At 40.9% G+C, this 16,777-nt stretch overlaps 1 protein-coding gene across 4 annotated transcripts in view; it reads left to right on the top strand.

Moving 5' to 3' along the window:
• ppp6r3 (protein phosphatase 6, regulatory subunit 3) overlaps window positions 1-16,777 on the top strand; it is a 27,001-nt gene that overhangs the window by 4,937 nt on the left and 5,287 nt on the right. For 2 of the 4 annotated variants that reach the window (XM_015018017.1, XM_015018016.1), the window contains 20 exons: window positions 2,736-2,969; window positions 3,209-3,395; window positions 4,948-5,085; window positions 5,253-5,318; window positions 5,398-5,510; window positions 6,140-6,253; window positions 6,345-6,471; window positions 6,572-6,724; window positions 7,464-7,613; window positions 8,498-8,562; window positions 8,653-8,768; window positions 9,552-9,637; window positions 9,738-9,824; window positions 11,676-11,773; window positions 13,320-13,374; window positions 15,364-15,494; window positions 15,722-15,837; window positions 16,008-16,218; window positions 16,318-16,415; window positions 16,506-16,744. In XM_015018017.1, the coding sequence (XP_014873503.1) occupies window positions 2,743-2,969; window positions 3,209-3,395; window positions 4,948-5,085; window positions 5,253-5,318; window positions 5,398-5,510; window positions 6,140-6,253; window positions 6,345-6,471; window positions 6,572-6,724; window positions 7,464-7,613; window positions 8,498-8,562; window positions 8,653-8,768; window positions 9,552-9,637; window positions 9,738-9,824; window positions 11,676-11,773; window positions 13,320-13,374; window positions 15,364-15,494; window positions 15,722-15,837; window positions 16,008-16,218; window positions 16,318-16,415; window positions 16,506-16,744 (2,577 nt within the window). In that variant the 5' untranslated portion in view covers window positions 2,736-2,742. The remainder of the gene's footprint in view (window positions 1-2,735; window positions 2,970-3,208; window positions 3,396-4,947; window positions 5,086-5,252; window positions 5,319-5,397; window positions 5,511-6,139; window positions 6,254-6,344; window positions 6,472-6,571; window positions 6,725-7,463; window positions 7,614-8,497; window positions 8,563-8,652; window positions 8,769-9,551; window positions 9,638-9,737; window positions 9,825-11,675; window positions 11,774-13,319; window positions 13,375-15,363; window positions 15,495-15,721; window positions 15,838-16,007; window positions 16,219-16,317; window positions 16,416-16,505; window positions 16,745-16,777) is intronic. The other 2 variants (XM_015018018.1, XM_015018019.1) reach the window with 2 other exon arrangements.

Genomic DNA, 16,777 nt, shown 5'->3' with positions numbered 1-16,777 from the left:
TAGAAGCAGCTGCATTCAGTAACTTTAAAATGTGGGGAAGTAGAGATGTGCCGATCAGGTTTTTTCCTGCCGATACTGATACCGATCACCCATGAGGGCCGATCACCGATACCGATCACATAATTATTATTATTTTTTTTTATCATAAACACTACCGGTTACATTATGTGGAAAAAGGAACCATGAATTCACCTTAATTTAGACAAAAACTTGTTTTTAATAACTTTTTTCAAGAAGAAAACTAAACAAAACAGGCATTGTGCGAATTGTACTGCTATTGATAATACTACCTTTAACAGACTGAAAACATATGAAGGCTCTGAAAAGGCTAAATAATGCAAAGAGCCAAAATAAAACCTCTCAACATTGCCAAAAAATTCAAGTATAAAACAGGTTCCATTACAATAAACAATCCAGATTTACTGAATGAAAACTTCCTGCTAGCATGGCGGCTAGCTGATTACTGCTAGCTCTGATTGGCTGTTTCTGATTGAGCGGAGTAATTATGCAGAACAGGGAGGAGATCGATTATTTTTTTTTTTAGAGATTATCTGTCTCATGTTAGGACAACTAAAGTTTTAATACGTATGTAAAATTTATTTTTTAAGTTAGATGTTGCAGCTTTAAGCAGAGGTTCGGCGTGAGAGTCACTACCAGGTGGAGCAGAAGCGGCGCTCCGTCTGTCACCGGGCAACACAGGACAGACAGCTTCATGCATGCGCTGATACCTGAAGGCACTTTAGAGTGGCTGATTGCCTCAGAAGCAGGAGTACCTGATGAGAACTGTCATGCACCAGGAGAACAAAAAGACCACAGGGTGGGATTCAAATCCAAGACCTACTAAAAAAGCAGCGCTAATAGCTGTTTACTGCTACATGTAAATCATGTGGTAGAAAACAGAAATATCTGTTAAACAGCTTCTTCTGTCTGCCTGCATTTGAACATGCTTACCTCACAGTAAGGGCATCCACACCATAAGGTTTTGTTGTTACCATGGGACCTGCTAGCTTACTAGGGTACATGCGCTTGTAAAGCTGCTCAGATTTATTTACGATCATTCTCTTGGTGGATGTGGGATGGTATAGTCAAGCTAACAGGCTCTTCAATTTCTACTGTGTTTCACATAGTTACAGTCAAGAGTTAGACCAAAGCCTTATATTGATGATGAGTGAGTAGCAGCTGTACATGCACTGTCAGTGTCACATCTTAGACTGAAACAAGACTCAGTCTAAGATGTTACTCAGTGAAGACAAACCATTGCACATCAGTATAGTGACAGTCACCAAGGTTTGTAGTCAGCTCAGACTGTCTGACTTTTCTGACCTGACACACAGCAGGTCAGTAAACGGGGTTGTTGCAACGTTTTTGAGCTGAAGATGAGTTAAATATTGTTTTATAGATGCTTTCCTTGAAGGATGAAGGTAACGGCTCAATTCAATGCTATGAAGACTGAAGCAGATTTACGTCATTCTCTTTATCTTTTAGTTAGTTATGAGAACCTGTCTAACTTAAAGTGGCTTCTTTATTTTGGATAAGCTGGCACCAAAAAACAAAATTGACATGAACTACAAGGAGACTGTCAGAATTCATATATGTCCAAAAGCTTTTAAGAATTAGAAATTGAAGTACAGAGGCAACTTTGTAGAAACAGTAAAGTGATGTTCCCTTGGACATTGGACTCAGACTTCTGAAATGAAACATTATGGGTTGACTGAAGTACAAACCTGGAGAAAGGTCATACCGAGGGCCAAAAAGTAAGGCAAAGTGTCATGTGTTTTTATGGAAATTGGTTTTTTCTTATTTCCCTTTAAAGGAGTGTGGATGTTCCATCACAGAAGCCATGCAACTGTTTTCTGCGACAGCTTCCCCTGCTTTCTGTCAGATGCAGTCTGAAGTAAATCTGCTCAGGAGAAAGATGACAGAAGTTTAAGATCATCAAAGGAAGAGCCTTTTTTCTCAGGAGGGCCAAGCTCAGTTTTAATATCATTCTTTTGTTCAGTATAGGCTGTTGTAGATGATTATTTCAGTAATCTATTGATTATTCTCATAATCAAGTAATTTAATTAAAAAATATATAATAAAATAAAACATTGGTAAATTCTTCCATAACATCAATATATTTGTGAATCCCTAACAATTTCAGTAACACTTTATTTGAAGTGAAACTTTGCATTAATTGTCAAGTAACACTGACACAGACTGGTAAATGACACTTTAATGCAAAGGTGGCACTTTTAATTGACTTTTAAAGCAACTTTGCATTAAAAGTGTAGAATGATACTTCCTGACAACATTCATAAACATTCATGAAGACTTCTTTGTGTTCATGACAGCTGCTGTCATGTCATATTTATCAGTGTTGTGTCAGTCTTATGCACATCCCTTCAAATAAAGTGTTACTCAATTTTCTGCAGCTTAGAAAATTATCCTGTAACAAAAATGGCAAGTTTTTAAGGTAGCCTGGAAAAATAATCACACAAAAATCTGAAATGATATTAAATTTAATAGTAAAGATGATGAAGCAGCAGACTGACATAGATACTTAAAATACTCTTGTCTTCAGTTTCCATAATCATTTTCAGTCAACTTAATACATGATTACATCCTTTGTAAGGCCATTTATAGCTTTTGTGCTGTTCCTGGAGTGGCAGATCTTTGGCACCTTCGTCACACACAGAAACACACCTGCCAGCTATGTGGATGTTTTCAGCTAATTCAGTCTGGTCTGTCTTTAGATCCACCATGTTTTGGAAATTTGACCTCCACACCACATCCCACATTGACACACTCCTGGAGAAGGAGGACGTGACCCTGACAGAAGTCATGGATGAGGATGACGTCCTGCAGGAGTGCAAGGCTCAGAACCACAAGCTGGTGGATTTCCTCCTGAGAGCGCAGTGCATGGAGGACCTGGTCACCTTCATCACACAGGAGCCCAATGCTGATGTAGAGGAAAAGGTTAAATACAAGTAAGAGCATGGTTCAGAACTGCCTTCTGGAAAAAGAATAACACTGTTTTTGATGTTTTTTAATCTTTATGTTGAAAACATTGAAGAGTTTATAATGTAGAAGACATAATTTGAAACAAGTGAGTGAAGTCATCAATAGAGATTGTGGGTTGCTGTTCCTGGAGTGAAATACTGTCGGCATGAATCGATCAGTAAAGAAAACTTTGTCATGAGTCTAAAGGGCAACATTTGTCTCATAGGTATCCCAACATATCATGCGAGCTGCTGACATCAGATGTGAGCCAAATCAATGACAGACTGGGAGAAGATGAGATGTTGCTGATGAAACTGTATGGTTTCCTGAAGAACGAACCACCGCTGAACCCCCTCCTAGCCAGTTTTTTCTCCAAAGTGCTGTCTATTCTTATAGGACGCAAGCCTGAACAGGTATGTCTGGGAAAATACTCAGTGGAAATTAGTAGTAGCACTTGTTAGGGTTGTGCCAATCAGTCGGCCATTGATCATTGTCGGCCGATCTCCGTGAAAAAGTATATGTTGGGTGTTTGCCAATCACTGTCTTTTGTTACCGACCACATGCATGTCCTGCTTGGCGGCTTGCAGACGCCCATTCTGCAGCAGATCTCCTTTTTCCTTCAAGCTGCGTAAGAGTGGCAGCAAATCCTAAGCAAAGTTGTGTGAAACGTTTGTGCTGTCCGTGAGAGTGATGTGAAGCTGTGAGATGGAAAAATACCTCGATTTCAGAATGCATCAGCACAACAAATTTAATACGATATTTAAAAAACAAATATTTAACATAGTGTGGCATATTAAAGACAGAGCAGTTAAAGTGCCTCACAATCACCAATGTGAACATGTCAATCAGTAGGCTGAGCAAAATGATCATTAAGTTTATGTGACTGGATGACCAACCCGTGTCACTGTTGGACGGCCTCTGCTGAGACACAACCACCATTTAAGCTCCACAGACAGCGGATCCTTAAAGCTGCAGCATGTCACTAATATTTTTTTTCAAATAAAAAGCTTTTTTTTTTTTTACATATGACATAGTGACATTTTTAATACCCAACATGAGACAGTTAATTTGTTCATGCACAAAACAATTGGCCATGTTTTCATTTGGGGGATTTATGATAGTTTATTTTAATGTAACCTGCATTTTTCTTTTTTCTTTACATTATTTGGTATAGGCAGTGTTGTGAGATTTATTTGACTTTCTGTATAATTCAGGTCGTTGAGCCCTGTCTGTTTTCAGTCTGTTAAATATTGTAACTGATAGGTTTTTCAGTCGTCCTTTTGACTGCATGGCTGTTACATTGTGCCTGCAAGATTTTTTTTCACGTTTTTGTATAAATTAGTTGATTTATTTATTTTTTTTAATGGTTCCTTTTGCTAGATCACATAACCAATTGTGTTTTTAACAAAATGGAACAATGAATAGCCAATACATGTGATTGGTATCGGTGATCAGTGATCAGTATCTCTTTTGGCAGCATAAAACCTGACTGAAGCATCTCTAGTAGTACCAGTTGTACCAGTAGTACTAGTTAGTAAAAGGAAGCTCTGCTGATTGCATCGAGTCACTGGCTGTCAGCAGTCCCTCGTTCTGAACAAGCATGTGGTGAGAGTGGAAAGAACTCTGTCATTTCTATCAGGAAGTGACATCCAGCAGAACCAGACCATGCGATATAATCGACCGGGCCTTTGAGAGGTCAGAGCGTACACACACAGTAACTCTGGACCTGGAGTACTTTCTATGTTAAAGAAAAGTCTCAGCTTTAGCAGTGGCCCCAATGCTCTCTGAGAGAAACACCTGGACTCTGAGTCAGGATGAAATACTCTACCTTGTTACAGCAGTGGCTATTCTAGAAGCAACGCTAAGATATGAATAACTGAAAGAAATCCTCTGAATGTCTTTTTTCTGTTTAGAGTTCCAGACTCCTGATGGTATCATTGTGAATTTCTCTTCTGTTTTTAACAGATAGTGAATTTTCTAAGGAAGAGGGATGACTTTGTTGATCTGATGATAAAACACATCGGGACGTCTGCCATCATGGACCTGCTGCTCAGAATGCTCACATGCATTGAACCCCAGCAGCTACGGCATGATGTTCTTAATGTGGGTAACGGCACCATGCTCACCAAGCTTTGCTGACATTCATCACTGTCTTTCTCATTCAAATGTCAGAAATCTGTAACAGTAATGTTAATCTGCTTCTCTGAAGGCAACTCTTAAGATTTTTTTGTGTAATAATGCAACACCCTGTTTACCGTCTTGCCTTCCAGTGGCTGAATGAGGAGAAAGTGATTCAGAGGTTGGTTGACATGGTCCAGCCTTCTCAAGATGAAGATGTGAGTGTTTTAAGAGTAATTTGGCCTTGCCTTTACTTGACCTCTTCTTCACACTGACCAGATTTTGTTGTCGACACAGAGACACTCCAACGCCTCCCAGTCTTTATGTGAAATCATCAGATTGAGCAGAGACCAGATGTTTCAGGTCCAGGGCTGCTCTGAGCCCGATCCTCTTCTGGCTACGCTAGAGAAGTATACTGCTACATTTGCATCTTATAAAACTAAACTTGTTTTGTTGGTTGATAACTCTTTATGGATCTGTGAATATGACATTAAAGGCTGAAGTGAAACTTGAATAACTCGGTTGCCAGTTTCACTCCTAATGAAAGTTGATGTTCAGACCCCAGATCATCAGAACCAGAGTTTGCTCAGTGGTTTTTATCATTTCCTTCTAATTCATGGATCTAACCTTTTAATGTTTAAATATGTTGAGCTCATCCCTGGAGAAGTTCCCAGCAGGGTAAGGCTAGCTGTAAGCCACGCCCCTCTGATGATGTCATCATGGCGGGGCCTTTGCTCTCAGTAGTTTCTAAAAGGATGAAGTGACTCATTCTGGGAGTTTGTAGCTGCTTGTTTGTTTCACTATGATGTGAAAAGAGTTTTAGGTTGCTAGGGAAACCCAGATTGGTTCCATTTCATCCTTATATTGTTTATATCATCATGTAAAGTTTTAAGACCTAAAATTCATTTATTTGCTTCTTGGTAGATGTTTTCTTCTTTGTTCTTATTTCAGTCTGTTTTAGACTTTCAGTTCCTTGTGATGTTTCTGGTGAGCTCAAGACCTCCTCTCACATCTCCCTGTTGGTCCTCTTCTTTCTCAGGCAGGAAACGGTGGAGCAGCTGCTCTCAAATATTTTTGAGAAGGACAAAAATGAGTCTGCTATAGTTAGTGTCATCCAGATCCTGCTCACATTGTTTGAGACCAGGAGACCAGCGTATGTTCTGTTCAATATCTTCAAGTTGACTTTGTGTTGGTGATGGTCGTGTGACAGCCAGTTGAATAAAATCTGCCGCTGCACTTCGTAGGTTCGAGGGTCACATGGAATGCCCTCCTGGGATGTCCCACCCCTCATTCTCAGTCAACCACAGCATCCTGGAGGCTGTGAGACCCCGCCTCAAAGATTTCCACCAGCTGCTGCTCGAACCCCCAAAGGTAAAACCTTTTCCTCACCCTGAAGGGTTTGGACTATCAGGTTGATCATGCTGTTGAGTGTAGTTGTACATGCTGAACAGTGTTTGCTCTCCATCATTAGAAGAATGTGCTGAAGACAACGTGGGGGGTCCTGGACCCACCAGTGGGCAACACCAGGCTCAATGTGGTCAGACTGGTGGCCAGTCTGCTGCAGTGCAACACTCACAGCATCATTGCAGAACTCATAAACCTCAACACGCTGGGAGTCATATTGGTGAGTACCAGCTGCTACACCAAGGCATGTCTCGATATCAAATTTTGCCAGACGATAAATTGTCCCAGAACTTATTGTGATAAACGATAATATTGTTTTGAGGCAATTTTCAAGTAGTACAGTAATAATAATAACAGAAGAACAATGCAAGACCACTTTCTCAAAGATCAATAAACTAAAATTCTAATGAACATTTAAACATTGAAACTGAAAGACATTTTAGATATCCAAAATAAAACAAAACAGAAACAACAACAAAAAAATAATAATTAAGAAGTCTCTGTGGACAGAATTGTCTGTCAACAAAGGGATAGTTGAGACCAAAGCAGAAAACTGAAGACCAGTTTTGGTAGAAAGAGAGAAAAAAAGAGAGGGTATCCTAACCCTAACAATAAATCAAGCAAATGAAAATTATTGAGTTCGTTTTGGTTTATCATGTGATTAATTTATTCATTGTTTATTGTGACAGGCCTAACTACACCATTCCATTCTGTTACTTTATTTTAATGCACTGATTATTATGAAACTCCCTCCAGATGGAATCTTGCATGAGTACAGACTACAACAGTTGACTGTAGAGTGCAGGTGTTAAGCTCTCTGTTTTAGGAGAGCTTACCCAGCAGCAGCTTTGTTGTCTTCAGTAAAGTTTCCATCACTTCATTTAGTGCTTTATAAAACAGTGGCCTCATATCATTCATTGCTGAACGGCTTGTCTGTTTCTTTCTGTTCTTTTTAACAGGATATGTATTTCAAATACATTTGGAACAACTTCCTCCATATTCAGGTGGAAATCTGCACAGCAATGATTCTGGCTATGCCTCCAGCTCCGGCAGAGCCGCAGCCAGACGGGGAGCAGGGCGGCGCAGCAGAGAGCGCCCTCATCAGACATGTAAGGCTCACTTAATGACAGGGAGCCTTCAGCTGATTACTATCCTGAATACACTTGTTTTCTCCTATTGTTCCACATTAAATGTCTTAATTAAGGAAAACATAAGCAGAGATTTTACATGTTCACAGCTGTGTGTAGATGTGCCCAATTAATTTTTATTGGGTTTAGTTTCTTTCGACATCTTCCACCAAACTAATGGATCAGTTCTTATTAGAAACAGTGAAACTAATGTTTCAGATCTTTTAATAATAAATTAAGTAAAGTAGTGATGCATAACATGTCGGCATCACTATCAGCCGATGTTAGTCATGTTTTAACAAATCAGTCTTTTTAACAAATTGGCCAGGTCATGTGACAGATGGTGATGCCACTCAGACGCTCTAAATGAAATCACTACAGGATTGTGGCCAACACCAGCAGGCTGGTGGTGGGCAGGTGGAGCTGGAATTGAACCAAAGACCCACTGATTCCGGGACAAACTCCTGCCACCGTCATCCCAGTGATAATTATGGGATGTTTACCTGAAGCAGAAAAGCAATGTAGACGGTGTGATCACTTTTACATGTCTAGAAAGTCTAGAAAAAAAAAAATACAATATCAGTAAATATCTTATTGGTTTAACAACAGTATTAATATCAGATATCTGCCCATTTGGTGTCCTTAATATAAACATACTGTTGAAACTGGCATCCCATATCTGAACAGTAAAAGTTCTGTGTTTTTTCAGAGAGGCTACTTTTAACAATTTGATTAGACTTGTAACTAGAATAGAGTCCTAGTTCAGGACTCTATTCCTGGGGTTTTCCTGTTTGTTGGACGCACTCTTTGTGTTTGTTGTTGTTTTTCATAATTTCTTCTCAATATCTGTTTTTTTCCTCCTCCAGCTGTTTCAAGCCTGTCAGCTGACCCAAAGAATCGTAGATGCCTGGCGCTCCAATGAGAAAGAGCAGTAGGTTTTTCCTGTTTGACGCCACAGACGTTCTGCTTGCACGATGGTCTGTTGGTGTTGGATAACTCTGCTGCTGTTGGTGTATTTCAGATCAGAGGGCGGTCGACGACGAGGTTACATGGGCCATCTGACCAGAATAGCCAATTCCATTGTTCATAACAGTGACAAAGGTCCTAATGGCCCACAGATACAGGGGCTCATCTCTGGTAAGGAGTGGTTTTAGTTGTGGTGTTTATGACTAGCATTGATACTATATTTAAATATGACTGTATAGTCTTCATACAGCTGAAACTTCAGTTTTACTTGCTAAATCGAGCAAAAATTACATAATTTTTACTTGAGTAAAAATTATGAAGCATTACTTGAGGTCTTGTGAGCAAATGTAGCTTACAGCTGGACCAGGACTTTACTTTGTGCTCTTAGGTTCATCTGGAGATTTTTAAAGAATTTTTTGGCACTCGAGCTTTTATTGATGGCTAGCAGAAGGAGAAGGACAAAGATGGCCACTAAATGTCTCAGGACTGTCATGTGGAGGACCATTACCTCCATATATGGGGTGCTGCTGTACTACTACACCATACTACACAGACATTTGGTGTTATTGGTGTCCTGTGGTGGTGCAGGGGTTAAGCACAACTCGCATAAGGAGGCCTTAGTCCTCAATGAAGCTGTCGCAAGTTCAATTCCCGGCCTGGTGACCTTTGCCACATGTTTTCCCCCTTCTCCCCTTACCCACTTTCCTGTCAAGTCACTATTAAATAAAGGCCACTAGAGCCAATAAAACCCTTAACAAATTTGGTGTTATTAAATGTGATTGGCAGTAAATATTGACTTTTTATTGAAAACAGGCTTTACAATATGATTTTATTTTGAAGTTCTCGGACATCATGAGAATTAGATGAAATTTTTTAAAATCTGACAGCCTTATGGTTGCTGATGGAGGTGATGGGATTGACTTTACTTTGTATTGCTTATGATGTGTGTTCCAGAGCTTCCCACAGAGGACAGAGAGAACTGGGAGGCCTTCATTTCTGGGCAGCTTGCTGACACAAACAAAAGAAACACTGTTGACCTGGTGAGTTACTAGATAAATTTTGCCTCTCTGAGGGATTTTACTTCAACCTTCATGTCTCCAGTCATAAAGTGACCAGAGCCTTATTGTTTTATGTTTTTAGGTGAACACTCATCACATCCATTCTTCCAGCGATGATGAGGTAGACTTTAAAGATGGTGGCTTTCACCAGGATTCTTCACTTCAACAAGTAAGACACTCAAATGTAGCCACAATGCAGACCTGGGTGATTGAATTCTTCAGAAATAGTTTAAAATCGTTTAAAACAATAACAATTCAATCACTACTAGCTTTGCTTTAAATTGGTTAGAACTGAATGAAACTAAGCTTCCACTAATTGTGTGAATGTGACCTCTTCAGTTGAGTGAAACAGATTTGTGAACAGTTTCAGCCAGGTGAGCCGGTGACAATCCCTGCAGCACAGCGTCGCCTCCGACCGCTTGGCTCCATGTGAGAGGCAGGATCATAGAGGGAAACCGTGGGAACCGTTTTTCACATTTCATTTAGAAATGATTTATTGTCAAATTAATGCATGTGCTTCATTGTTTAATCACAACAGTGACGTCCCTGGCTGAAATATTCTCAGATCACATCGTGTTTTATCGATAGGGTTTTCTTCCAGTACTGTTGATCAGACTTGTGGTGCCGTCACAGGCCTGCATGTTGCATAACCTCACCACTGGATGGCGGTTCAGACCATGTTTGATGTGAAAATGACAGCTTTTGCTTATTATGAACTCCCATAAAAATGATTTCGCATCTTCATCTAATTCACAAGGGAATTTAGTTTTTCTTAATCTTCCTGAAATAAAGATGCACGAACGTGGTCAGTCCTATGAATAAAACTGTTTCCTTCTTGTTGCCATTTGTTTCTGGAGAGAGGAGCGTGGCCATGTGATGGTGATAGTGATGCAGCAAAAGATTGTGGGAAGTTTACCTGAAGCAGAGAAGCCGCAGTGAAGTCAACATTGTGAACATGTTTTTTTTTCCAATTTGTTGAAAGAGTACTGAAATATATTATAATGATAAATATTGGTTGTCTGCCATCACAGCAATATGAATATCAGATATCGATGTTGGAACAAGGCTGCTGGAAACCGTTTTTCTATCTCAGCCGGGTTGTTACAGCCCAGCTCTGAACGCTCAGCGGTGCCGCTGCTTGCTCAGGTCATTGGTGTTTGTTTTTTATCTGATTATTCCTGATCTGTTCATCAGGCTAATGTTCTGTTTCCAAGTGAAACAGCTGGAATGAAGCTAGGCTCTTGTTGAGCTTTGGTTTTGGATCAAAAGTCGCTTCCACTGTTGAAAGGACAGTGGTGAGGTTCGAAGCTCTTGTCCTGCTGTTGAAAGATGCTGCAGGAAAGGATGAAACAATCCTGGTGATCAGGAAGAGATTTTAAACATTCTGATATTTCAGACATATTGAGATGAAGCCCAGGTTGGTGATGTCTTCCAGAAGTCCTTCACTTCTATGTGGATTGTCACATGCTCACCTGTTTGGGAGTGTGTGTAATGTCTAACAGAAAACACAAGGTGATGCTCTCTGTTGTGAAATCATCTAAGCTCTGACTGGCTGAACATGGTAAACACTGAAACTTCACTTCCATGGAAATTAGACCCCATTTATTTCTAATTCATCCTAAACTCACACAGCATGAAGAGCTGCTGACCTTTCTACATTTAGAAAGGTCAGTATCATGCAGCCTAAAGCCTCAAACATCAGAGCCTTTTTTAAATCTTTTTTTTTTTTTAGATCTATTTGGAAGCAAGTTGTCATTCTTGAGGTTTGATCAGAAAACAGCCTGCACACTGCAGCATCAGGAAGCCCCTGCTTGCAGAGCTGAGATGATTTCCAAAGCATCACCTGCCTTTCCAGTCACTTCACTCAGAATAACAGCTTCAGGTGGAATAGATAGTTGAATTGTGCATTTGTGTTTTAACCAGAATTGTGATACATTTGTAACGTTTTGTACTGCAACTAATGCCTAGCTGTGTGTAGAGCCAAGACTATATCATTATCATTGGTCCTGGGTCTTGCCAGGCCTTTTCTGATTATCAGATGCAACAAATGACGTCCAATTTTATTGAGCAGTTCGGCTTCAATGACGAAGAGTTTGCTGACCAGGATGATGTTGTGGAGTAAGTATGCATCTTGCATTAATGTCTATGACACAAAAGGCAATATAAAGCTGGTGGATTGCATATATTCCTGCACTGTTGACTATTGCATTAATTTATTTGTCACAAGTACAAAACATTTTAACTTATTTTGGATTTGAATTAGGAAAATGGAGGTTGAAATTCATCCATTTCTCCTTCCTCTGTAACAAGGCCGCAGCTTCAGCTGTTCATGGAAAACCAATCATATCCACCTCAGCTTGTTGTCTTTTGCCGACTGTAGCCTGATTTTCCCGTTTCAGGGGAAGTTGCTTTGGGTCCATGTAATCCTAAGCAGTGGTATAAAGGCTTGTGGGGAGAGCTGGCAGCTGATTGGTGCTTTAAGAACACTTGCTTCTCTTCAGACGGGGAATATCTGCCTGAAGTCTGTTTCTGTCTTCTGCTCAGCATAATCAACAGTTCAAAAGCTGGTGAGGGTTTTAGAAATGAGTGACGATTTGGTGAAATGCTCTCTAAATTAATAGAAATATGTCAGAAACAAAGTTCAGATCTTGTGTCTTTTTCATAGAAATATTGCTCAATATATTTGCAAGCTTCTAAAAAGTGAGTTCCTGTGGAAACAAACATCCAGCTGTAAAAACTCCAGCGTGTGGAGGAAGCAGTTTACCGTACCGTTCATGGCATTCATGTTTTAGTGAATTTAGTTTCTGACTTAAGTTGATTCTTACACGCATTCTTATTGGCTGATTTTCTACCGATCCAACTCAATCATGTCAGTTTGTCACTTTAATAAATATTGGATCATCTTTTCTGCTTAATTCAGAATCTTTGTGGAGAGATGCAAACATTATTTATTTCTGTATTCCATCAAACATGATTGTCCTAATATAACCAGCCTAACATCACAGGATGTTCTGACAACACGGATCAGCTGATTTCTGATCGGTATCAGAAGCTCTGGAAACCACGACCCCCACACAGTCTGAAGCAGATTTTATCCAGATAAGTGTTTGAGAACAGTCAGACATGTTGCTTATAGGTTCCACAGAAACCTGAATCCTGACTGTACACATCGGTACAAAGTCTCCATTCCAGGCAGTTGAAACCTGTTAACTTTACACCTCTGCTTTTACTACTACAGAACAGGACTGTCTTTCCACTGCAGTTTTAAAAAGTTTAATCTCTAGTTTATTAAATTACCGCTTCAGTTATGGAGTTTTTGCAGCTTTGTTTCTGCCATAACTTGCAACCTTAATCACTATTATTATTTACATCTCCATGTAAAGTGATTTTTCTCTCCCTTCCATTGTGGAGTAGCCAGAGGTTCATGTTTCTGTGAGACTGATTGGTTATCAGTGATCAGTGGAAGCAGCAGCAGTAGTTCTGTAGTTGCTGCTGGTTCAGACACTTGTGTGATTCAGGAAGTTTCTTCGTCTGGTGGTGTTCTGCACGAAACAAGTTTATCCACATATGTTGAACCTGAACTTCTGTTTACACACTTTGTAATGTGTTACCATGGCGATGCCTAAAAACTATAGCTAAACTCATGTTTTTCTTCATCTTGCAGTATTCCATTTGATAGAATATCAGACATCAACTTTTCCCTGAATACAAATGAAAGTGTAAGTACTAAATATTGATCCTAAAAATGTAAAATCTATAATGAATCTAAGAGAAAAAGGCTTTTGTTTTCGTTTTTCTACATGTCTTATTCTATGTTTACACCACAGGTCCATATGTGACCCATATCTGTCCTCAGTGTTCAGACCATGTGTATGGCCTGAATAGCAAAAACAGATTTTCCTAAAATGAGGGTTCCAAATGACAGACATATGTCATGTTTCAGAGCAGCCGGAGACTTAGCAGTGTTTTCTCTCTGTGTGAGACAGAAACCAGCAGATCAGACAGAAACCAGCACGACTGATGACTGGAATGCTGCTCTATTTAATAACAGCATGCTCACCTTATTGCATGCGTGTCATGTTAACATTAGTGTGCTGCTTCCAGTCACTGGAGTCTCTTTCAGTCAAGTGTTGCTTCACTACAGTAAATACTGTTGCTGGCAATTTTACTAAAACAAATTTATTTGTAAAGCACTTAAAAAAACACCAACACAAAATGCTGCACATCATGTAGCACAGGAAAACACTTCTGTAAATACATACACACTTCATATTAATCTCACACCAGGTCAAAGGCCAAGGAATACAAATGTTTTTGATTACATCACCTGAAAATTAATGCATACACTGAGGTGTGCAGCGTCTGCACTTATTTCCACAGGCAGCAGCCCGTGTGTTGTCGTGACAACTTCTGTACTTCACGGCTGCAGATTGGTTGTGCTGGAGTCTGATCTGAAGTTATGAATGAAAACCATTAAAGCAATATTGTTGTCAGGAAAAGATCTGAGTCAAGCTTTCAGAACTGCTTGTGGTTCGTTCACGAAACGCCTCTAGCCCGGCTGAGTTTGTTCCAGTTAAAGAAAACTAAAGTACAGCAGCCCAGTAACAGTCATCGTCTTTAACCCCCGATGCTGTTCTGCTGCTAAAGCTTTCTGAGCATGTGCAGTGGTTCTAACTAGGGCTGTTGTAAACAAATATTTTAGTAATCGAGTAATCTATCGATTATTCTTACGAGTAATCGGATAAAAACAAGATAAAATAAAACATTGGTAAATCTAGCATAACAGCAGTATTATTATCGCATATCAATATCAGTCCAATTTTCCACATTTGAGCTTCCCTAACAATTACTTTTCTGTAGTTTAGAAAATTAATTTGTAAAAATAATAGCTCACTTTAAGTTATCCTGAAGAAAAGCTATACAAAAATCTGAAATTATATTCAATGTAATAATAAAGAGGCACACTCACAAATAGCCTGCCTATCTGTGAGGAGGTTATTATAAAAAAATGTCTATTCTCCAGCTTTTGGTTTATGTATTCATCTTCTGTCAGTTTAATAGATGAACTCTCACCTTGCCCAGCCATTTATAGCCATTTATTGTGTTCATGTTAGCGACGGGATTTGACACGGTCTGCTTTCGTCACACACAGAAACACATCTCCCAGGTATGTAACATCACGATGCTCTTCGCCACCCATTTGTTGCGACCGGGATGAAATTTATTTTCTGGTATTTTCAGTCAAGCTACGCATCTAAAGCAAAGCTGCCCGCAGTGTTCAGTCTATCCGCTCACCGTGTAAATAATCTCGCCATTCGCTCTGAACCAGCAGCTCAGTGAGGAGAAAAGCTGCCGTATTCCAAGCATTGCTCCCGTCATTTTAAGGATGTTTATTGGTCCCCCGAAAAATAACAAAAACCCGGACGTTATCATGAATCAGTAAAATCCTCCAAGGCTGAACTTGAAAACTGGACGTTATGCTGCTAACACTTAGCTTTCATCAACAACACAGGCGGAAGAGAGAGCGCGGCGGAACGCAAATGACGACCTGGCCGGAACACGGTGTGCTAAATAATTAAACATAATTTAACGAGGCTTCGAGGCAAATAAATTTTCCTCGAGGAATTTTAATAATCGAGGTACTCTAATCACTCGAGGAATCTTTTCAGCCCTAGTTCTAACCCTGCAGTGTGTGTGTGTTTCCCCAGGCTAATATAGCCTTGTTTGAGGCGCGCTGTAAGGAGAAAATCCAGCAGTTTGAAGATGCTGGTTCAGATGAAGAGGACATCTGGAATGAAAAAGATGTCACCTTTGCTCCAGAGGCACAGAGACGTCCGAGGTGAGTCAGCGGCGGGAGGGAGGGCATTGGTCTGAAAATAGTTTTAGCTAAGCTTGAAAAGCAACAACTCTGATTAAACAGAGGGAAAGAGTGAGTGATCTCGTCACAATGTGATGGCTGAAGCATTCATCAGCTCACCTCCAGATGATCAAGCAAAAAGTGGCCTGTAAGCCTGTGTGTGCAGCTTCAGTGGTTTTCTGACTCTGCGTGTGTGCGCATGTGTTCAGGAGTTCAGGCAGCACCGACAGTGAGGAGAGCACAGACTCGGAGGAAGAGGACTCAAAGAGAGATCCATTTGAACCCTGTCACCCCGGCTCTGATGACCGTATGGAGGTGGACACAGGTTGGTGTAGCAGCACACACACACACACACACACACAGAGTCGGGTGGTTTGGCTGTGTTCCCTTCGTTGATGCTAAAATGTAAACTGTAATTTCCTGACGGTTTTAGGTAGCATCATTGCTACACAGACACATCCTGCTCTGTCTGACTGATTGTGTTTCCGTCTGAAGCGCCAGTGTGGACGGCCAGCTTTGACGACGTTCCCATGGAGACGGGTTCAGGTGCAGCTGCAGCCTCCAGCCCCAGCACCCCTGATGCATCCTCTCCTTTGTCTTCTACCACAGCAGCTCCCCCAGAGGCGGCCTGGAACTCGTCTCCTGCCGCAGCAGTGCCCGGCACTGAGACGGGCTGGGCAGACTTCTCCAGCTTCTCTCCCGTCTGGTATGGCAGCCTAACGGCTGTGCTCCACATCTGGCTGCAGCACTCACTTTACCACCTGCAAATATGGAAGAGTTCTTAACAGAAATGTCTGTTTTTCAGTCCCAAAGACCCTCTAAGGTGCAACTCTCCCGTTGCTATGGAAACCAGCGTGGAAACGATAGACCCTCTGGGGGTCAATGCGCCGATGCGTCCTGACGGTGAGTTGTGGATGTCAGAGAGTGTTTGCTCCTGCTTCGTTAACTGATATTAGAACCAGCCAAGCTGATTGGCTCCTGCTGTGTCTCCAGAATGTGATGGTTGGTTGGGCGCTGACGTGGCTCCGCCCTCGTCCTCCTCGTCTATAGACTGTGGCAGGACGGTGGCGGCGGACGAGTCATCGTGCTTGGAGCAGCGCAGCATCACAGAGACGGTCATCAATGGCTCCATGAAGGAAACCGTCAGCCTCACTGTTGATGCCAAGACTGAGACAGCCGTTTTCAAGAGGTCCGCCTTCCAGGCACACACACATACACACAACCATTACATCTTCTAAACCAGTGTTTCTCAACCTTTTTTGTGC

This window comes from Poecilia latipinna, unplaced genomic scaffold (assembly GCF_001443285.1).
Source record: "Poecilia latipinna isolate Pla-1442-1.1 unplaced genomic scaffold, P_latipinna-1.0 Scaffold2218, whole genome shotgun sequence".
NCBI classification, from domain to species: Eukaryota; Metazoa; Chordata; class Actinopteri; order Cyprinodontiformes; family Poeciliidae; genus Poecilia; species Poecilia latipinna.
The sequence above is the reverse complement of the archived record's forward strand: the minus strand, read 5'-3'. Positions and strand labels throughout refer to the sequence as shown.